Below are 23,039 nucleotides of genomic sequence, written 5' to 3' on the forward strand. Positions count from 1 at the left end.
GACCCTGGGCCTCCCGGGCCAAGCAAGCAGAGTGACCTTTAGCCGACTGAAGCCATAAGAAGTCCTGGGGATATCTCTGTTTGCCGATGGCCTCTTCTCTGTGGTCTTATCTAAGGGATCAGCTCTACCCAGTGGACTCTATCCAGTCTTTTCTCTTGTTGGCTGAGTTGACTGTGGCCCTTGCCCTGTTCACCCCGTCTCTGTCCCTCAGAACAGCTGGCAGATAGGACTAACTCGGTAAATATTTGTGAAGATGGAAGGAATAGGTGGACAGAGGCTGTGGGGTTTGTTTTGGGTGCAGGGAGCAGGAATGGGGGAGAGTAAGACCAGGAGCTGGGGCTGTGCGCTCAGCTCACCGAGTGCTTGAGTAATTTGTTCTCCACAGGGAAGTTATTGTGCTCAAATAATTCACAAGGGAGAAAAGAGAATCATTGGATGAACAGATGGGAGAAATAACTCACTTGTCACAAATCTTGAAGGCATGTAAATGCTAAAAGACAAATTAAATACAACTACAGTTTTACGTGTGTGTGTGTGTGTGTGTGTGTGTGTGTGTGTGTGTGTGTATGAAACCTAGAGCCTTATACTTACTTGGTAAACACCACACTGAGCAAAACCCCCACCCCCACAAAAACAGCTTTGCTTTGTCAGGCAATAGCTTTGTTTTGAGGGGAGGAGGGGCAGTGCCAATTGACTAGAGCAACAGGTAAAAAGAACATGCCACAAGGAACCACGAATGCTGAATGTTGTTTGAGGAACAGCAGTTAATCTTGCTCATGGTGGCTTTGTCTTGGTGGCTTCTTACAAAGGATTAACATGTATAGAGGAAGATTCAAAGACCACCCTATGGGGGTTTTGTTTTGCTTTGTCTTAAGACAGGAGCTTACCCTGTAGCCCAGGTTAGCCTAGAACTCATCATGTAGCCCAGGCTAGCCCCAAATTTGTGTGTTATTATAGGTGTGCTCTACCACACCTGGTTCCACATATGGGGTTTACTCACTGGCTCAGTGTCCCTAAACACCTTGGCCTTCCAGAGGGGCAGGGCTTTGGTCTGTAAATTTTACCTATTTGCCCCACAGAGGTAGTCAGCTCTTAATTTTTTTTTTTTATCGCACTGTGAACTATTTAATGCACTGCTTAATTGCATTGCATTATCAATCTTCTAGTATGGAACTTTCTAGAAGTTCTGTCAAGGGGCTTCCCCCAGGAAGCTGTTTGACTTTTCACTACTTCCTCTTCCAACTGCCAACTGGAATTATGAGAAGCTTGACTAAGATTTAAAAAAAAACAAAAACAAAAAACTGTCTCCTGGAGGCCAGAGGACATAGGGAGTGGTTCTAAGGATGGAAACCTGACCTGGGGGTGCAGCTTGGCCCTGGACGAAAGTTGAAAACCACAGACTGTTTGTGCTTCTAGGGTTCAAAGAAATTCTCCTTCACTCCCGTCCCTTTTCCCCAGTAGCCATGCGGACCAGTAGGCATGGTCTGTGTTCCAGCCCCTAAACAGGTTTAATGAGCAGGGCTGAGACCAATGGTGCTGCCTTTCAGGTGCCTCTGTACACAGCAGCAGATCACATAGATTGCGTGTGATTGCATGTGATTGCATGTGTATGTTCCTATGAATTTGCTTTTCTGATTACACAAGGAGAAAAATCTGCAGCTCCTTAAGTTTGTCTCCAGCAATCATATCTCCTTTCAGGAGAGAGAGACCTGGCCTCAGGTAGACCCTTCGGCAGTCAAAGATGTCCACCTAGAATCAATGTTTTCTTTCCATTCTTTTTATTTTATAATTACTTCCTATTTATGGCCAAGAGAAAATAGTTTTGGTTTTGTTTTCTTTTCTATCTGTGGTTGGTTGGGTAAACTTTAGAAGTGATTCAAGGGGCCGTGAGATGGCTTAGCAAAGGCGCTTGCCGCCACGCTTGATAAGCTGAATTCATTTCTGAAACCCACACAGTGGAAGGAGAGAACTGACTCCTGCGTGTCATCTTCTGACCTCCATGTATGTGCTGTGATATGCATGCACACATATACGCATGCATACTCACGCAAAAATACATATTAAAAATCTCAAGAAAATTCATTTAGATCTTTAAAAATACAAATAAACTTCAAGCAAAATATTATGTAAGTATATTCAAGCAAAACATCGTCGCAGTGAAGAGAAGGTGCATAGCTAGTTTGTCAAGGATTCTGAGGTTAGGTTAGTCAGGTGTGGTGGCGCATGCCATTAATCCCTGAAGCAGAAGCAGGGGCAGGTGGGTTTCTGTGAGTTCAAGTCCAGTCAGGGCCATGCAGTGAGATCCTGTCTCAAAAACTTAAAACCAAGGTCTGGAGAGATGGCTCGGTGGTTAAGAGCATTGTCTGCTCTTCCAGAGGACCCAGGTTCAATACCCAGCATCCACACAATAGCTCACAACTGTCTGTAATCCAGTCCCAAATGATTTGACACCATGGCATGAACAAAAAAAAGCAGGCAAAACACCAATTCACATAAAATAAATACAAAAGTTAAAACAAAAAGGCTAAACAACAACGATGTTAGTCCACCACCACCAACAACAACAAAACCAAAAACCAAAACCCAAGAATCTCAGTGGTGTAACAAAGTTGCCTGAAGTTTGGAAACTCTAACCAAGGCACTCTGTAGGGAGGACTAGGGGTGCGGGGGGGGGGGGGGGGGGGGGGGCTGCTATTCCACAGGGAAACAACTGAAGAAAAAGCACACTGAAATTGTGAAAAAAAATGTTCTCTCACACAGCAGAAGAAACAACTGTACAAAGGCTGAAATGATCTTGGCTTCTTTCTTACTGGTTCCCCTGCTTAAGGCCCAGCTCACAGGAGTCCTGCCTACTGGCAGCCATGAGTCCTGGGAGAGCAAAATGATACATTGTGAGACAACTCAAAGCTTGAATTCAGTTGACAACAGCCCCACTAATCCTCTCCCTCCCCACTTTTAAAATATATACAGGGCTTTTGTATCGAATCTTATGGGACTAGTTATACTTACCTGTGAACAGCTATGTGGGTGCTAGGAAATGAACCCAGGACCTCTGAAGAGCAGCCAGTGCTCTTAACCACTGAGCCGTTTCTAATCCCTAACTAGACCTCTTACACGGTTACTCCAAGTCACCTATGAAAAGTCTCTTCCAAGTAAAGTTTTTGGTGTAATTTTCTTGGGAACTTTATTCCTTATGGGTGATTTGAACTAAATGTTGGTGCTGGTGAGGTGGCTTAGCAGGTGAAGATGACTGCTGCTAAACCTGACGACCTAAGTTCAAAACCCAGGAAGAGGACAAGGGACTCCCACAGGTTGTTCTCTGACCTCTATACATGTACTAGGGCATGCACACACACACCCACACACAAGCACACACGCACATGCACACTGTCCACTGCCACCACCCCCAAATAGGAATGTCAGTTGACCTAGCAATTCCACTGCAAAGTTTTTCATACCATCCAGCAACTGGTTTAGACTCCCTCCTTACCTAGGTCCTTCCAGCACCTAGGAATGGAAGACGCTCTTCTAGGCGTGGGGGACACAGCAAGAAACTAAAGATAGCATTCCTGTGATAGTTAGGCTGCCCACAGTCAGAAAAACCTCACCTTGAAACCCTCCACAGCGGTCATTAAACACCGTGTCAGCAGAGTGGGCACAGGATAGACAGCACAGAACTGGCTTTTGCAGGGGCTCAAATAGTGCAATAACTATTAGCCAGATGAGAAATGGTACCAGCATCGTTTCCTTTTAGATTTGTTCACTGCATGATTGTTTTGCCTGCATGCGTAGCTGTGCACCGTGTGCCTGGTGCCTCAGGGGTTGGAAAAGGGTGTCGGATACCTGGCACGGGAGTGGTTACGAGCCACTTAGCCACTGATCCAGGCACCTGATATAAAAGTTTTAATGGAGAATAGACTGTGGACAGAGAGGTAGCAGGTGAGCCCTCAGAATTTCCGTTATGAGATGTAGGTCCTTGTATGGCAGTTAAGAGACGTTACTTGGCCTTGTTCCTGTATGGGAACCTAACTGAAGAGGTAAGAGGGGAGCAGCTCGCTACATGGCTAGGTGGCATATTTCCCCATTCCGTTTGTCCCTTCTGAGATAGCCTTTTGGGGTGAGGCACCAGGGGACATTAGGAGTCAGGTTCTGTGTAGGGCAGTGGCATTCCATTTATGGGTCCTGACCCCTTTGGGTCAAACGACCCTTTCATAGGGTTGCCTAAGACACAGATTTTTACATTATGATTCCTAACAGCAAAATTGCAGTTGGGAAGTAGCAATGAAAATAATTTTGAGGTTGGGGGTTACCACCGCCTGAGGAACTGTATTGAAGGGAGGTTCTGAGGAAGGCTGAGAAACACTGCTGTAAAGTATCTATCATAAGCCACTGGGTGGGGCAAAGGGATCAAGGTCTGTGTGCTACAGAATGGGGCACTCTGCTTTTTTTTTTTTTTTTTTTGTTTTTTTTTTGTTTTTAACTTTTGGCCTTTTAATGCTACGCCCTGGTTAGCAGCTGCCAGGCAGGTCAGGATGAGAAGATTCCCAGCCCCACTCCCGCCAAACTCCTGCTCTGAAGCTGGGCCTGACTCCCAGTCAAGGTTCCTCTTCGGAGGTGGTTTTTCTCTGGTTCTGGTTACTCACTGGTGCCTCTGTCAGTGTTTTACCTTTGCCTTAACGCCAGTTGCAAAATCCACATCCCATCTATTTTCCAGAATGCACCCTTTTAGTGTCTGGGGAAGCAGGGAAGGGATTGATGGAGAGGTGGGAGGCAGGGCTGAGGCACACTGTGCCCACATGGGGCTTCTGCCCAAGAGGGGTTGTTGTTCTAGCTCCTGTGGAGTAAGGGTACCCTCAATAATCATTCCTGTGAATGCTTGCTGCCCCTTGAGAACCCTAACCCCTTCAACAGTATCTTCTAAGAGAACATCTCAGGGTTGGTTTGAGTTTACGAAGCACAAAGTTAATAACCAATGGGGCACAACCCTGGACACCCTTCCTAAGCTGAGACTCCCTGATGCTCTACGGGGCTGGGTCCCCATGTGGACCAAGTATAGGGAAGTAAGCAGGATAAGTTCTTCACAGCAGTCCATCTCAGAGAACTAAATATGGGCTGAATCCTGCTATGTAGCCACTGGACTACCTACCAACAAGAAGCTCCTTGCGTCCTGTCAGTAAGGACGGAGGAAGGAGAACATTTACCTCACTCGCTGCTCCTGAGAATGGAACAGGTGTAGCCAAACCTAGAAATCAAGATGGTGGCTCCTCAGAAAGGCAGAGGCAGATGTGGAAATGAAAGGTTATCCTCACAGAAACTCATGCTTGAATACCCACGGCAGCGGCATGATGGGGTAGATACAGCTCAGCTCCATTCCTCAATCCCCACCACAGAAGCAAAACCCTGAATGTCCATCAGTTGGCTGATAAACAAGACACAGCTTATCCATACAAAGGTTCTTATCATTTATGAAAAAGACGGGAATGCTGAAAATTATACTTCCTGGCTAGCTTTCATTATCACCTGGACTTCATTATCACCTGGACACAGCCTGACGGGTCGCCGGTCGTCTAAGGGATTACCTAGATCAGATTGGCCTGTGGTCATGCCTATGGGGAGATTATCTTGATAATTATTTGAGGCAGGAGGGAGGGCACAGCCCACTGTGGGAAGTGTTCTCCCTAGGAAGATGGTCCTGGGCCGTGTAAGAGAGCTTAGCTAAGGACTAGAGAGATGCCTCAGCAGTTAAGAGCATTGGCCGCTTCCAGAGGACCCAGGTTCAATTCCCAACGTCCACATCAGAGAGCAGCTCGCAGGAGGCTCATATCCACATACACATATGTGTCATTGAGAATAAAATATTTTAAAGCAATCCGGCAAATTAGCGAAACATGAACAGTGAGGGAGCCAGAAACCAGTAGTCCTCCATGATTTCTAGACCAAGTTTCTGCCGTGGCATCCCTCAATGACAGCCTATAACTCAGAAATGTAAGCCAAATATAAATATTTCTTCCCCTAAGTTACATTTGGTGACAGTAGACCAGGCTAGTTTCAGACTTAGACATCTGCATGTTTCTGCCTTGAATGCTGGGATTATTCGGGCCATAAAACTCAGCAGGCAGACAGTAGCACCTGCCAAAACAAAGACAAAGACCTAATTCATCAAAATCCACAGCTCTGGGAAAGCTCCTACATGTACAGTCCTTGCTTTTTGGCTTCCCTTCTGTAGTTATGCTTCTGGTTAACTGTTCTTGTTAACTAAAGTGTGTCAACCTTGAACATGCTTTTGTGTTTAAAAGCTCACCCTGAGAAAGGGCTACACTGGAGTGAAGACCCAGGGTAGTGACCTGCTAGGTAATAAAGACTTTCTATTGGCTTAAACCCATATCCAAGCAGTCTTCTTTGGTGGCTACCCCACCGTACATATGGTAGGATTTTGTTTATAATAAATGTACAAATTGACAGAGCTGTGGAGGTGAAAAGTGGGCCAGCTGGGGGCCTAGGGCAGGAGGAGGTCGATCCGAAGCACAGGCTTCTTGTTGGAATAATGAATTGATTGTGGTAGTGCAGTCCCAGTGACCGAGTTAGAATCATATCTCAGTAAAGCTACAGGAGAAGAGGGAGGAGAAGAGACGGTGGAGGGAGGGGGAGAAAGGAAAGAAAGGGAAGGCGAGAGAAGAGAGACAATGCTAACTTCAGAGTATACTGTCTTGAGGCAAATGAGGCTCAGAGTGGCCTCCTGGGCCCTTGTAACTCCACGGTGAGCAGGCAAATGCACTTCGAAACAGAGATGAAAAACAGGGATAGGCTTGGTGGTGCACGCTTTTGATCCCAGCACTTGGGAGGCAAAGGCAGGTTGATCTCTGTGAGTTCAAGGCCAGCATGGTCTACAGAGCTAGTTCCAGGAGAGCCAGGACTCTGCCACACAGAGAAACCCTGTCTCAGAAAGAAAAAGGAAGGAAGGAAGGAAGGAAGGAAGGAAGGAAGGAAGGAAGGAAGGAAGGAAGGGGAAGGGGAGGAGGGAGGAAGGAAAGAAAAAAGAAAGGAAGGAAGAGAAGAGAAAAGAAGAAAAGAAAAGAAAAAAGAAGAATCTGTTCATTTTCATTAGGACCACAAAACACTGGTAGGAACTGTAGCTTAAATAAAAATCCAACAAACATAAGTGTGTTTACTTCTCAGTGTAACTTTTGGTTACACGGGATATCTAGAAAGCTGGTTCGCATCACTGTGAACCATAAACATTAATTGGTCAAATGCCCTTACATAGTATAAAATCTGTATGTAAGGGCTATTTTGCCTTGCCATTATAAATTGTGTTCAATGTCAACTTGTCTAGCCTCAAAGAAAACCCTTCAAAATCCTCGTCTTGGGCTAAACTTTGTTGTTGGCACAGTTCCTGAAGCCCTCAGCTCCTTAGGAGTCATTTTTTGCCATCAAAATCATGGTCAATTTTTGAACAAATCTCTTTCCTCTTGACACATTTTTTTTTCTGCTGTAATCAACCTGTGGGTCATGACCCCCTTGGGAGGGGGATGTCTCATATTAGACATCCCACATCATGATTCATAACAGTAGCAGAATTACAGTTATGATGTAGCAACAAAAATAACGTTATTGTGAGGGGTCCCCACAGCATGAGGAACTGTATTAGAGGGTCATGGCACTAGGAAGGTTGAGAACCACTGCTCTAGTGAGCCCATCACAGCTCAGAAGCATCAGGGAGGCTGGTAGAAGAGTGGTCAGCGTATCTTCTAGAACGAACCAAGTAACTGGCTTCCAAGCAAGGTCACAGACTACCTTCCAGGGCGCTCTTCTAGTACCGGAGTGAATATCAAGGTGTCTGTGGTGTGACTCAGTTCTGGGAAGTCAGTTCTGTGGGCATCTGGTCATGGGGCTTTAAGTAACAGCATGATTTATGTCAAAGCTGGCAGCAAATCCAGTGTCAAGGGTTGTGATTTCCATACCCCACACACCACACCACTTCACACCATGCCATGCCAAACCACGCCACGCCACTCCACACCATTTCTATTTCATCCAGACATCTGCCTAGTCTCCAACCAGACATTTTCAAGAATCACCAGGGGGGTTGGGGATTTAGCTCAGTGGTAGAGTGCTTGCCTAGGAAGTGCAAGGCCCTGGGTTCGGTCCCCAGCTCCGAAAAAAAAAAAATCAAGAATCGCCAGGGACTTCTGCCTCTGCTATGGAGTTCAGTCTCATCTGTTACCTTTCTCCTCAACTCTACAACTTCAAGCTCTTCTGGCACACTCCCTCAGATATGACACATGCCCCGGAAAGCATAATAAACTGCGTGTTTACACTCAGGTTTTCTTAAAACCCCCCCTATAAACAAGCTAGTTAACCTTGGGAATTCACCCTCTCTGATGTATAGTTTCCTTATTAGTAAAAAAGGAGTGGGGGCCAAATGGTATGTCATTTCCAGCCTTAGCCTCCGTGAGTCACCTGGTTCCGAGCAAGCTTTATTACTCTCGGATTGCAACATCCCTTTATTCACACAAGCAACAGGAAACTGCGTATAGGGTCGGAAGGCCTGAACCCTGAACCTTGTCTTGAGGCATACAACACATTTTCTATTAATAGAAATAAAACCCGGAAATAGCAACCTGTTGCTGACATATTCGCGAAGACATCTGAGGATAATTTATGGTTGTTTTTGTCTTCTTCTTTTGAGACATCTCCGTATGTAGCCTGGGCTGGGCTTGAACTCATGATCTTCCTGCTTCAGCTTCTCAAGTACAGTGGCTACCAGTGTTCACCCCCATTCCAGTCTTGAGAATATATTAGCAAGCAAGCAGAGGCCCACTGTGTGTGTTCATCCGGGGGCATCTCGAATGCTACTATAAGCCACCACAAGGCACTTGCCATTGCTCTTGAGGACAAAGGGGTGTGGCAACATTTGGGTCAAAACGTTGGCCTTCTTTCTCTGTTGTCACACTGTCCAAAGGAGCTGCCAGGTCACCCTACAGATATGGACAGAGCTTTATCGTGCCAGAAATAATTGATGCAGCTTTTTCATTTTATATTTATTTTCTCGGTATCGGAGATTGAACCTAGGCAAACCCCTGCCTGAGCTATGCTGCTAGTGTGCTCTCCTCTTTCTGACGTGACGCTGCAGTCGCTCCATTAGCTTAGGAGGGCGTCAGGAACGTGATTTAAAAAAGACTGGCAGTACGCGGAAGCCGAGAGCAATCGCAACGGTTTCACCCATGGTGTGACACATCACCGTGTCGTCAGGTAGCAAACCCTTGTGTGGCATCTACATATGGGACGTGTGTTTCCTTTGATTACATTTGTGTTTGTTTTTGCTTGCGAAGCCACACGTGCCGGTGGCTCAAAAGCAGGGGTCAGATGACACTTTGTAAGAGCTGGTTCTCTTTCTCACGTAAAACCCAGGGACAGGCCACTTCCTAAAAATACAGGCACTTCTATAACCAAAAAAAATAGGAGGTTATCTCGTTACAACAAGACAACATTGAAATGGAGCACAGATTTTGCTTTGGAAACAACAGCAATAAAGAGCCCCTCATCATTGTGTTTGCCCTCTACCTCACTGTAACTTCTACCCATGTAGTCCCCCGTCCCCCCTCTCAGCAGGATTGCCAATTCTGGGCTAGCTGGCTTCTCCAATACTATGGCGGCAGAGGTGGGAGCTGCTCACATGGGGTGTGTGGGAAGGGCATGTGTGGGATGGTGGTGGCGGTGGCGATGGCAGCAGCGGTGGCGGTGGTGGTGTGTTACAGGGATTACAAAGACCACACCAGGTCCTGAGGGATTTAGAAAGGAATTGGCAAGGACAAGAAATGAACCAGCCAATCGCAGTGTGAGGAACAAGATACCCAGCCCTGGGAGAGAGCATATGGAGAGACGGCAAGGACTTTGTTTCCTGGTTTCTTATCAGCAGGCTAAAGTAAGACTGAGTCCCACGTAGATCATTAAATAGTGATGATGTATCATCCCGTACAACTCCTGCTTTATTGAGGATGGTCACTGTACCAGAGGAAAGGCACATTACTGTGGGGTTTGTTCAGCTGTGACCTAGGAGGGGACACCAGAAGAGATCAACATTCTAGATTTTTCTATTATAAGACAGCTGCTTCAAGTACATCTGCCACGAAGCCTTACACACACTTATCCAATGTTTGCTTCATTCCCAGATCCAGAGCCTTGTCAAGTGCATTCTGTCTTTAGATCCACTTTAAAAATGTTTTATTTTTCTGTTTGTTATTTTTGGAGACAGTGTTTCTCTATGAAGACCAGGTTGGGCTCGAACTCACAAAGATCCTCCTGCCACTTCAGGATGTCTTAATTTAATCCTTTGATTTAGCTCTGAATTAGGTTGTTTCACTTCTGTGATACATCAGGTGTGAGGGCTAAAGTCATGTTTTCAGTATAAATGACTGTTTAAGAGATCTGCGAAACAGAAATGCTTCTAACCCGTAAGCCCCACTTGGCCAAGAACAGAGAACTTTCTGGGATGCTGGGGGCTGTTGCTCATGGAAGATACAAGCCGCATGTTCTCACTTCTGTAACAAGGTTGGTTGCCCCAACTGCACAGGCTGTGCTTGGTCACACGCAGGTGAGAGGTATGTAGGCAGGAAGTCCGTCAGGATGCATGCTTGGCCCTCAATGGACAAAGGTGGGAAGCTCAACGCCTTGTGGGTTTTGCCTTTATAAGCACCTGACTAATATAAACTTGAGGCCAATCTCTGGGAATCCAGGATACAGACCTGGCCAGTGTCCATCAGTATGGCCAGGATTTAATAAAACTTGATTCAAATTTGGCTAAAAAATTTCGATCGTGGTCTTATTTTCTCCTGGTAAGATTAACACACAGGGAAGCAAAAGGCTGGCTTAGCAAAGCAATTCATTAAGGCCCCAATGTTAATAAACAATATAGGTGAGTTTCAAACTGAGGTTGTTTTTACTCAAAAGCACCCAAACGTCCCTCTTAGGAGCAAACACTAACCACAAAGTGCTTGTTTCTGGTTTGCTTTTGTGAGGCTGGGGCTGGGGTTTAAACCCAGGGAGTTGTATATATTAGGCACACAGCTGCTAATATCTCCAGCTCTTTTTGACTTTTGAAATTTCTGAGCTAGCCTTGAATTCACTGCATGTCCCAGACTAGCCTTGAACCTGTGGTCCTCCTGCCTCGGACTCCTGAGTAGAGAGGTTTACAAGCTTAAGCTACCCAGGCTGGCTTTTTTATTTGAATCAGGCTGGCTTTTTTACTTGAATTATTTTGTGGTTGTTCTTGGAAGTTTTTGTTGAGACCTCACTAGCTTTGCAATGTGCTTCTGACATTGAGCGATCCTGTTTCTTAAGTGGTCACATGATACTTGCTATGGAGCTCAGCCTGACCTTGAACCCATGAGAGCCACCTTCCCTGCCTCCCGCACCTAGCCCCACAGAGTGATTCTTAAAGTGTCTTCCCAGAAGTGACACATTTCACCTTAACTCATATCTTTAGCCAAAGCAGGCCGGGTCAAGGGCTGGGGAGGAGCAGGCTACCATGTGACCAGAAGTGAGTACTGGAGAGATTTGGTGACTGGAAATTGGTTCCTTTCAACTTTCTGTCAATCATTCTTTTACTTTCTATGTTTGTTCCTTTCCAGAGTGCACCACGAATGGACTCGGTGTGTAGACTTTTACGTTCTGCATAAAAATATATTTGTGCAGTTTTGTGTCTTTGTGTCCTTGTCCCACATGCATGCACGAGCCCAAATAGGTCCAAAGAGGGCATCAAATCCCTTAGAACTGAAGTGACAGGAAGTTGTGAGCTGCCAGGTGGGTGTTAAAAATAGATCCCGGGTTTGAGAGTAGTGAGTGTCCTTGACTGCTAAGTCAAGTCTCCGGCCCATCCAGCTTTCTTTTTTCACTTAGCACAAACTTTTGAATTCAGCCTTGTGGTTACATTTCTCCCTTTTTTCTCTTTCAAAAATCAGTCTGAATTTTATTTACATGAGTGCACTGCCTCCATACAGTGTCACTGTCTTCTGATACCAGAAGAGGGCATCAGATCCCATTACAGATGGTTGGGAGCCACCATGTGGTTGCTGGGATTTGAACTCAGGACCTCAGGAAGAGCAGTCAGTGCCCTTAACCGCTGAGCCATCTCTCCAGCCCCCGCATCTTTCCCTATTATAGCAGTCTGTTCCTTTTACTTTTTCAGTGATACTCAGTTGCATGGTTACGCCATACCCCACACCTTACGCCCCACTGGACTACAATGCTTCATCTACAAACGTGTTGGGCTGCCTTCGTAGCTGTCCTAGGGCGTGTATGTGCTACATGGACCACAGGTTAGACATGTCTGAGATAAAGCCTTGCTAGCACCTCAATTTGTTCAGGCTAGCCATTTAAGAAACTTGCTGCCATCCCTCTGCTTCAACCTCTAGTGACCATGCCCAGGGCTTTTGATTCTAATGTATTTTTCATGATTCATGCCCCCCACTAACCCATATTTGCTTTTGTAATTGCTTACTAGCTGTGGGGCAAGCCCTTACTTAGCATGGAGTATCTGACAAGACTGTTCTGTCCATCCCCAGTTGTAAGTCTGAGCTAACTGGTCCCTTTATGTTGAGGGGCAGGTCCAGACCGTGGGTTATATTCGGGCCTGTCTGTCATGGTAATTTGGGAAGAAAAAGCAGAGGAGTATAGAAGAAAGCCCTATACCAAATGCCATTGTGGAATGATTATACAAAGTCTAAAAGTCAGCACAGATATTCATTATTGCTCCATCTTTCTAATCTGAAGTTTCTGTTTCCTAGGCCAAGAGCTGCATGACGTCACAATGCCGTTATCAGAGCTGCAAGGTGCTACAGCCATTAATTAGCTACCAAGACAGGAGGACTCTGTCCGGGGACGATCATTACACTACACATCTGGCCTTTGCTCCCCAAGAGAATGGAAAATAGGTGACTGCAAGTACAGAAGTCTTCAAGCTAAGAGTCTTAGGATGCCTGAAGAATTTTCCTTCTCAGCAAACCAGACCTGGGGCAGAGGCTCAGCCAGGGTGGAGGCCCAAGTGGGCCGAAGGTGCAGGCTCACCTGAAGAAGCCGAGGGCTTCCATCTAGGCTCTGAAATGGTTATCAAAATGTAGCACTAGACTCAGAAGCCAAGATGTAGAAATAACCTAAGTGTCCACTGACCAATGGCTAAACCAATTGGTATAGAGGTACATAATGAATATTATTTAGCATTAAAAAGGGGAGAAGGGCTGGGCAGTGATGGCACAAGCCTTTAATCCCAGCATTCAGGAGGCAGGAGGTGGATCTTCAAGTTCAAGGCCAGCCTGGTCTGCAGAGTGAGTTCCAGGACAGCCAGGGATACACAGTGAAATTCTGTCTCAAACAACCAGAGGGTGGCGGGGGGGAGATCTCAGTTGCAGATGGTTGGTGGAGGGAGGGTATGAGGGAGAGGAGGTACTGGCCATCCAGAGCTGTTTGATGAACTAAAGCCTGATTGAGTGTATTGACAAGATGCTCTCATGCCTTAAGCTGTGGTTATTGGCTTCCACTAGTACGAAGGGTTCTTTCCCCATAAAATATATGAAAGGCTTCTAAGGAAGCAATTTATAAACTGGTGAACATTGCTTCTCTAGCTATACAGCCACATTCTTGGCCACCATATGTGAAAGGTTGTTGGACTGGTTTTAAAGTCCCATAGATTCTCAGACATGCTTACTTACTATCCCATCTCCAAGGCAAGAGGAGTTGGCATGGAGTGGGCACATGCAGTAGTTAGTGCCTGACTTAGCTCTCCTTAGAGAGAGGATGGGTGTTATAGCTGAGTTAGGTCTTTATCACTTAGGTAGGTCCATCCATCTACCCACCCACCCTCCCACCCATCCATCCACCCTCCCACCCATCCATCCACCCACCTGCCCACCCATCCATCTGCCCATCCATCCACCATCCATCTGCCCATCCATCCACCCATCCACCCATCCACCCTCCCACCCATCCATCCACCCATCCACCCACCTGCCCACCCATCCACCCATCCACCCATCCATCTGCCCATCCATCCACCCATCCACCCACCTGCCCACCCATCCATCCATCCATCCACCCATCCATCCATCCACCCATCCACCCATCCACCTGCCCACCCATCCATCCATCCATCCATCCATCCACCCACCCACCCTCCCACCCATCCACCCATCCACCCTCCCACCCATCCATCCACCCATCCATCTGCCCATCCATCCACCCATCCATCCACCCATCCACCCGCCCACCCATCCATCCACCCACCTGCCCATCCATCCATCCATCCATCCATCCATCCATCGATCCATCCATCCACCCATCCACCCTCCCATCCATCCATCCACCCATCCATCCTCCCATCCATCCATCCATCCACCCATCCATCCATCCATCCATCCATCATCCACCCACCCACCCTCCCATCCATCCATCCACCCATCCATCCTCCCATCCATCCATCCATCCATCCGTCCGTCCATCCATCCATCCACCCATCCACCCATCCATCCACCCATCCATCCACCCATCCACCCATCCATCCACCCACCTGCCCACCCACACACCCATTCATCATCCACCCACCCACCCATCCATCTTCAACAGTGTGTTCTTTGCTTTGGGGCACTGAGGACAGAGAGGGGACTCATTGCCTCCATTTGCCATTCAGAGTCCACCGTTCACTATTTAAATGGTGCACTGGTAAAAACAAAACAAAACCACAAAAAACCACTTACACACTCATTTGCTTGTTTTAAGAGAAAACCAATGGGAACCTTACTAATTTTATTGCATTTTTTTTTTTTTTTGCTGACTAGAACGCCAGACTTAGAGTGGATATAAGTATAAAAATAACCAAATTCTTACAAATAATACATTGCTGCTACAGTACTGAATAATTAGTGGAGGTGACATTATAATACAACTTTAAATAACATTCTCATGATGGGTCTCGCACAGTCAACCCGCAGGTGTCAGCATTAAAGGTATACAGAACAAAATCCAGGACAAACGGAACAGAGTTTGTACTGCAGCCTCATCTCCATTGACCTGTAACACCAGCAACACACATAGAAGTCACCAAAACTCACAGCAGCTCGTGGTGAACTATCCTTCTCTCTGTAGAGAGAAAGTTAAGGGAGTGGGTTCAGTTTCCCCTGACAAAGTGGCTCCATCCCACCCCGATTTTCACCCTGTCCTCAACAAGTCAGGTCAAGGACATTGAGACCATCATTTAAAATTATAGCACAATCTACCAGGCGGCCTCACTGGAAATGTTTTCTTTGAAGATGCCCACGTGACAGAGGCAGGCCAGGACCTGCCTCCTTTCAGACCTAAACAGTCCCCCTTGGGTTTCACGGGCTATTGTGCAGGTTAAAGCTTCCAGACCTAAAGAGGTGTGACCTCATGGAGACACTGAAGTACAATGAATTGGTTGGCATTTAACACTTTAATGTTCCTATGATTTTAACCAGTTATTTTTTTTTAAAGTTTAAAGTTATTATTTTAACTTCAATGCTCCTATTGTTTTTCCCCTTTGGGGATTTGAGGGAAAAAAAAAGAAAAAGAAAAAGAAAAGGAAAGAAAAAAAGAACACACATTCCCAAAGACAAACTACAGAATCATTTTCGTATCCAGACGTGCTGGGGAGAACCTTAGGATGATACTGTCAAGAAGAAATGAGAGGGCCGGGGTGTGCAGCGCCACAGGACGGCACTTGTCTGGTATGTGCGAGGCTCTCCCCTCCCAAAGAAGCAGAAGAAGAAAAACAGCTTTCAGGTAGATAAACAACTATTTGCTCTTATGGACTGTTTTAAATAAAATGTCAAAATACAAAACTTCGTATTCTTCTTCCTCCCAAAGAAGTGCTTTGGTCTCAAAAGAAAAATTGATATAAATTTAGAAATAAGGGTAAAGCCCCTGCTTTTGAGTGCGTTGTGAAACACTAAACCAAGGGCAACTTGGCTGTATAGCTTCATTGCTTTAGACAAAGTCCCATTGTTATAGACACCCATACACTTCACTACTGGGCAAAGCGGCTTAAGCGGGCATCCAAAAGCTAATGTGCCCACCCTGGAATCTCACTCTTGAATAGACACAGCATCTCTAAAAGACTTTAACTACAGTCTTTTCCCAACAATGCTACGTTCTACTATGGGCCAGCTTTTACGACTTCCTCTTTTAGACCATAATAGTCTAATAGTCAGCTCTTAGTCTTTGACCTCAAATACCACCAGGCAGCTTGACTGCACCGATCATATAGTAGTTCTGGTTCAACATGACTTGGATGCTTTTAGAAATAGCCTCCCCAGTTAGGAAGATCATTCAGCACCTCAGACACTCAGCTCTGTCCCCAGCCCACACAGGTTCACATTTCTACTACGTGGGGGTTATGGCCTCATTCTGAGAATGAGGCAGCAACCCTCACATGGGTGCCTCGGCCTGGCTGTGCTTGTCAAAAACCCCACCTAGACCACACCCTTTCACTTCTGAGGGCCCACGCCACATACCAATATGCCTCTTGCCAACCACAAACCAGCCAATAGTTCCCTTTTTAAGACAAGGTGCCATGTTCTCCAGGAAGGCCTTGAACTCCTGATCCTCCTGCCTCAAACTTCTGAGGGCTGGGATTACAAGAGTGTACCACTGCACCCTGTTTATGCGGTCCTGAGGATAAAACTCAGGGCTCTGTACCTGCTAGGCAAGCACTCTGCCATCGAAGCTACATTCCCATGCCTCTTCTCTGGATGTTCATCATTGGCTAACACAGGTGCTGTAAGGCCAGATACCTTGCATAAAGCCTGGCCCATGGTGGGAACACATGAAGCAGAAAGAAAAAAATCAAACAACAAACAACAACAAAATCAAAAACCCTTGGAGTTTATACAATGCTCAGGCCAGCTCCAGAAAAACCCTTTTCTTAGCCCTGTTCCTGAACGCCCCACGGTAGACAAGTTCTACCTGGCCTGGATCTTCCCCATACAAGCATCTCCTAGGCAGTGTAGCTTTTCCTTTCTGCCCACTTCCCTCATCGTGGAACCCCAATTCAGGACTGTGACACTTCTATGCACACGAATTGTTCGTTCTAGGGGTGGGGACAGACTCTGAGTAAAACCATAGACTCTGCATGTCCAGACATGGGCTCATCCTGTCTGTCTTTCTCATGGGTTGCTGGTGTCCTCTCTGGGCTAGCTTCTGGATGTAACCCCAAGTAGGAGAGCACCTACACTCCACTCCTCCCAATGGTGGGCAGAGGCCTTTCTACTGCAAGCTCCTCCCCCACCCACAAACTATAGACCCAGTGTAACAGCACCCTTGTTTGGGGGCTCTCCTTGTGTCTTTCACAGTTAAAAAAAAAAAAAAAAGAACAAAACAAAAACACTTTCACTCCGCTCTATTTGGGCCAAACTCATGAGTCAGCAGGCATTTTTGGAAAACTCACAGGACTCTTTTCTGGATGTTGGAATTCTTCCTAGAAACAGAGCACTTCATTCTGTAGGGCTGGAAGTTCCTGGCCCTATATAGATGCTCACCAGCTGGGAGTCTGCCCCCTACCCAGGTGCTCACCCAGCTGGGAGTCTGCCCCCTACCCAGGTGCTCACCCAGCTGGGAGTCTGCCCCCTACACAGGTGCTCACCAGCTGCGATGCTAGCTGAAGGCATTAGACGTGTGGCTGGGAACAGCCATCACACTGGCTCTTCCCACAGCAATGAGGCTTGGGACAAGCCTGAATACTACTGGAAGGGATAGAACCTGGCTACCTCGAAAGGAATCTGGGCTCAGGGAAGGCAAGCACAGGGGCTCACAAAAACACAAGGGGCCATTGGTTCCCCCAAAGAGACACAAACAAGACCCCCGGCTTCGAGAAGACAGTGCTTTGCAACTTTTAAGTTAGCATCAATCAGGAACAGCAGAATCCTCTGTACTAAGGAATGTGACTTGGTTAAAAATCCTCTGCACCCGATTCATGGTCCTGCTGTAGGGGGTGAGAGTGATTGGTGACAGTTCACCGGTGACACATGTCACCAGACCATGGGACACAGTGTATACTTAAAAGAAGATGGGAACCTTTGTAAATTTTGGAGGAACCAGAGAACGTCAAAGAAACACATACGGAACCATTTCCAACAGCTGTCCCATTTCCAGAAATAAATGCTGCTGAGCCCCCAGCTTCAGGGTGGGGATAACGCTTCGACCTCTTCACCTCATCCAGAACCAGGACATCCCACATGCTGATGGTACCACAGGGGATGGAACACCACACAGCCCTCCCGCCCCCAGGATCCCACAATACAAGAAACAAAAGACAGAACTTCCTTCCCCCAAACCAAGATCTCAGACCCTAGCTGGCCAGGTTTTAGTTCTCCAGAGCTGACTCAGACCATAACAGAGTCTTGAGGGGAACACTGCACAAGAACACAGATGTATCAGTGACTGGGTGAGAGAAATTAAGTTCTCTCTTCAGTGAATAAATAGCTCTAAGTGGTTACAAGTTTCCATTGAGTTTGCAGATAATTTTATGGGCTCCAAGGCTGGCAGGTGTGCACCCTTACCTGTGGCTTCCTCCTAGCTCCCCATTCTTCTTGGGGGAGCCCCCAGTTTCTGCTGGGGTTCGGGAACGTGTCAGGTTCACTCCTCTGCCACGCTCTGCTGTGACACAGACTGCTTTCCCTCCAGCGGTGAGACACTAGCTCAGACACACCTGCGACTGCCTCTCCTACTACAGCCTGCAGACTCTGGCTCCGGGTAGGACCTGCCTGACTGACATTGCCTGCTGGAACACACGAAGGGGCACCTGGATGCTTCTAATGAAAACCAAAGGAATGCTGTTTTGCCCTGATTAGTCATACTTGCTCGGGAAAGTAAAACTAACACATTGTAAAGCCTATGTGTCCCCTTGACTTAAAACAAGTTTTGTGCTGAGCCTTGCGAATGCCACGGTCTCATTTATGGCATGGAGATGAACACTGACAACCTAGCAACCTTAAAATACTCTGCGCTGCTTGGCCACGCCATCACAGTGGCGTTGACCTCCATCTGTTGTTTAGCACAAGGCGCCAGGCAGGAAAACATAAGTGCCAGCCCCTGGCTGCCAATCAAACCAAACCGAGGCCTGTGGAAATATCCTGGAAAAGAAAGGCTTTCTGGAATAGTCTGGAAATGTGTCCAAATTGCAGCCTCCCTGCCCAATCTATTAAAGTGCAAATCAAGGGGAAAACTGGATCCTGGAAGTGAAGCCTAGTGGTCTGTTACGGAAGCCATCCAGTTCTACGTGCCAGGCATTTAGAGACTCGGTACTGGCCCACGACCACGTTCACAGTAGCAACAGCGCTGAATGAGTGGCCTGCAGTTCCGCATCCATCTGTCCTTTCCACCTCGGTCACTCCCCTCAAGCATGGCTCTGAGGAGCTAGTGCATGTTACTCCCTTCCGGTATAGTCTTCCAAGCCAGACATTCCGGGAAGTGGCTCAGAGAAACGGGGGACCCCCCTGTCTCCTGGAATCAGAAGTAGTCTCTCCTCCTGCTCTCGTCGCTGATGAAAGATGGGTTATACTGTCCTGGGAAAATGCAAGAGTGCCTTGATCCGGGCAATCCAGTGTAGGCTGGGTACAGTCCGTTGCGTTCAAGTTCAGGGTTCCTTACGTTTGTGGGCTGGATGCCAAGGGGAAAAAGAGAGATGTCAATCATTTATTTCTGGACTTAAATAAGTGTAAAGCTTTTTATATTTTAATTAGAGTATACGGGCGATCTATAAATAGCGAAGCCATCTCACCTGGAGGCACAATTCACACAGGTCTATTTACCTACTCAGATGAGGTGGGGTGGGAGAGGAGGGAGGGGAGGGCAGGTAGTCATGCTGTCTGTTCCTGGTGACCTGGAACTCAAAGTCTCTTCTTCTTTTCTTACGTGTATGGGCATTTTGCCTGCATGTATGATTATGTACCGCATGGATTCAATGTCTGGGAAGCCACTGGGATGAGCTGCCATGTGGGTGCTGGGAATTGAACCTGGGTCCTCAAGACGAGCAGCCAGTGCTCTTCACTGCCGAGCCATCTCTCCAGCTCCACAATCTCCTTCTTTTAAAAAATTATTGGGGTTGGGGATTTAGCTCAGCGGTAGAGCGCTTGCCTAGCAAGCTCAAGGCCCTGGGTTTGATCCCCAGCTCCGAAAAAAAGAAAAGAAAAAACTTATTTTAATTATTTTTTTAAATTTTATTGTATGTATACGGGTGTTCTGCCTGCATATCTGTCTGTACTTGTCTGCCTGCTTCTCACAGCGGCCTGAAGCAGGCATCAGAGCCAGGAGGAAGAACAAGAAAGGTGGAGACAGGAAGTGCAAGGCCCTGGGTTCGATCCCCAGCTCCGGGGGGGGGGGGGGGAGCAGGCTGAGCAAGCCATGGGGAGCAAGCCAGTAAGCAGCACCCCTCCATGGCCTCTGCGTCAGCTCCTGCCTCCAGGTTCCTGCCTTGTCTGACTTCCTTTGGTACTGAACAGCTGTGTGGTCGTGTAAGCCAAATAAAGTCTTTCCTCCCCAACTTCTTTTTGGTCCTGGGAGACAGCCTGCTTGTTTGCTCTAATTCCCACAAGGGCTGAGGAGTCCCTAGCAAAGCACGTGGGACTCAGACACACTTAGTACAGCTTCGGTTAGGGAAGGGAAAAGACGCCCCCGACAGAAAGGAAAAGCCAACGTCTGCTCAGAAAGGGGATGTTTAACTAGAGTTTAATTAGAGAGGTGCGTTTCATCTTTCTTGTCTCCACCTTTTTTTTTTTTTTTTTGGTTCTTTTTTTCGGAGCTGCGGACCGAACCCAGGGCCTTGTGCTTCCTGTCTCCACCTTTCTTGTTCTTCCTCCTGGCTGAAAAATTTCAAAGAGCACACAGGAACAAACTCGCCCCTCCCATCCAAAGTCTGATCCTCTCCGTTAATCTCCATGGCGACCAGAGGGATTATGGTTCAGTCTCCATAGCACAAGGTCTCATGTTTATTGCCACAGGGCGAACTGATTAGCGGTCACCTGACATCTGTTTATTTTTCGGTCCAGATATCCCCATTTGTGTGGGCTTTATGGCTGACATGGTGTGATTAAAGCTGAACCAAATGGGATAAAAAGAAGAGCTGTGTTGTCTTCAGTGTGGGGCAGGAGAAGCTTAGGGCCGTGGTTCTCAACCTGTGGGTCTCACCCCTTCGGGGCTCAAATGACCCTTTCAGAGGGGTTACCTCAGGCCATAGGAAAGCACATTTACCTCACAATTCATAAGAGTAGCAAACTTACAGCCATGAAGTAGCAACAGAAATAATTTTATGGTGGTGGTGGGGAGGGGGGACATTACCACAGCTTGAGGAACCGTTTTAAAGGGTCACGCGGCGTTAGGAAGGCTGAGAACCACTGATTCAAGGGAAGCTCCCAGCTTTCACACTGATGTAGTCCTGGGCTGGAGGGAGCCAATTATTAAAGACCTACTAAGTTTCTAAAACCTCCGTGGTGAAGATGACCTTCAGTCACTCTTGCTATGCCGTTCCCAGCCCCGAGTTTTGACTGACAAAGTGCAGGAGGTGAGATTCTAGAGAGCGAAGGAGATAACAACAGAGAGAGAGGGCAAAGGCCCGAAGCCACGCTGGCCCTCTGAAGCTTCTGTTCCTATTTTTAAAAGCAAGTTTAGGAATTTACGACTCCCACTCCCCAAAAGTAACTTACTCTGTGGAAGGGGTTCCTCATACTCACACGGAAAAACTCCATGCAACTAGGCCACCGCTAAACCGAACAGTGAATAATAAGCAGTGTGTCTCAGAGGTCTGTGTCACTATTCCCGCGACGCCTTCCCTGCCATCCCTGCTGGGGGCCCTGAGGCCGGCTGCCACAGACACCTACCGAGCGCACGTCTGTCGTCTGCAGGAGGTTTTTGGTGCTTCCGTTGTTCTCGTGCATCTCAATGGCTTCCCGGCCCCACTCCTGTGAGCGAGGATTCTTGGGGTACTCGGCGTATGGGGACATTTGGAAGTCCCCACTTTTGAAGATGAGTTTACTTATGTCATTTTTACTCTTTCTGTGAGAATTTAAAAAAAAAAATTGTGCAAAAAAAAAATTCTATCAATAAGTCGTGTCAGGAAATGGCATCTTCGACAAGACTGAGCGTGTTTTGCAATGTAAATAAGACTGGGAACCCTAGTAAAATAGTATTTGACTAAAAAGTTAAAACCGCCACTAGGAGTCCCCTCTGCCATCCAAAAAAGATGCAAAAAAGACTTCCCAACTTAAAGAGCCTAAAGGGGCATGAAATGACCCTGGAGGAGATGTTAGTGCCCTTGGGGTAGCCAGGGAAATAGGAATCAGTTTTCCTATGGAGGGAAAGGAACTCAATGGTGGTAAAATATCGGAAACCACAGGTGAGGTGTCAATGCTGTTCTTGGGTTTCCAGAATGGGGGGCAAGACTACAGGGTGGCTCTGGCTTAGGAAGACTTAGCCCCTGGCTCACCTGTGGCTACCAGAGACCTGGGATGGAGCTGGCCTTCCCTCTCCCCAACGTTTTATTTATCACTTTACAAACCACAGAACCCTCAATGCTTACAGACTCTCCATGCTGTCATTTCAGGAGCTCAGAAACGGTGAGGTTTTACGGCCTAGATATGGTTAGGGTGACTGTCTGAAGCCCGTCTTGTGGGCCAAGGATCAGATATGTTTAGTTATATCTGCTCTGAATAAGAGATGCTGAAACCCTAGGTTCCTTCTCCCGCACTTTAAAGTTCCAGGGAAAGGCACAGAAATGACTCAGCATGGTGCACAGGCCTTTGATGCTGGCCCTACCTTCAGGCTCAGAGTGGCCCTGCCACCACTCCCAATTCAGTAACCAAGAGTCCAGGCTCCCTTGTAAAATGGCTATACTGCTGTGGTAGAGAATGCTCCCAATGCAAGGCCCATGTGGCCTGGCTGCTTGGCTTTGTTTCTCTGGGGAACTGCCCTCAACCGGTTTAGGCTCATCTTTAATAGTAATGTAAGAAGGGATGTTTAGGGGTTGGGGATTTAGCTCAGTG

General features: G+C 47.2%; 1 protein-coding gene across 2 annotated transcripts in view; it reads right to left on the reverse strand.

The window, feature by feature from the left end:
* Positions 1–14,754: 14,754 nt before the first annotated feature.
* Positions 14,755–23,039, reverse strand: part of Heg1 (heart development protein with EGF-like domains 1) — an 87,655-nt gene continuing 79,370 nt past the window's right edge. For both annotated transcript variants that reach the window (XM_087576949.1, NM_001427854.1), the window contains 2 exon segments: positions 21,879–22,053; positions 14,755–19,662 (listed from right to left, as the gene is read on the reverse strand). In XM_087576949.1, coding sequence (XP_087433075.1) covers positions 19,513–19,662; positions 21,879–22,053 — 325 coding nt within the window. In that variant the 3' untranslated portion in view covers positions 14,755–19,512.

The sequence above is a fragment of the Rattus norvegicus genome, chromosome 11 (assembly GCF_021556685.1).
Source record: "Rattus norvegicus strain SHRSP/BbbUtx chromosome 11, alternate assembly SHRSP_T2T, whole genome shotgun sequence".
Lineage (NCBI taxonomy): Eukaryota > Metazoa > Chordata > Mammalia > Rodentia > Muridae > Rattus > Rattus norvegicus.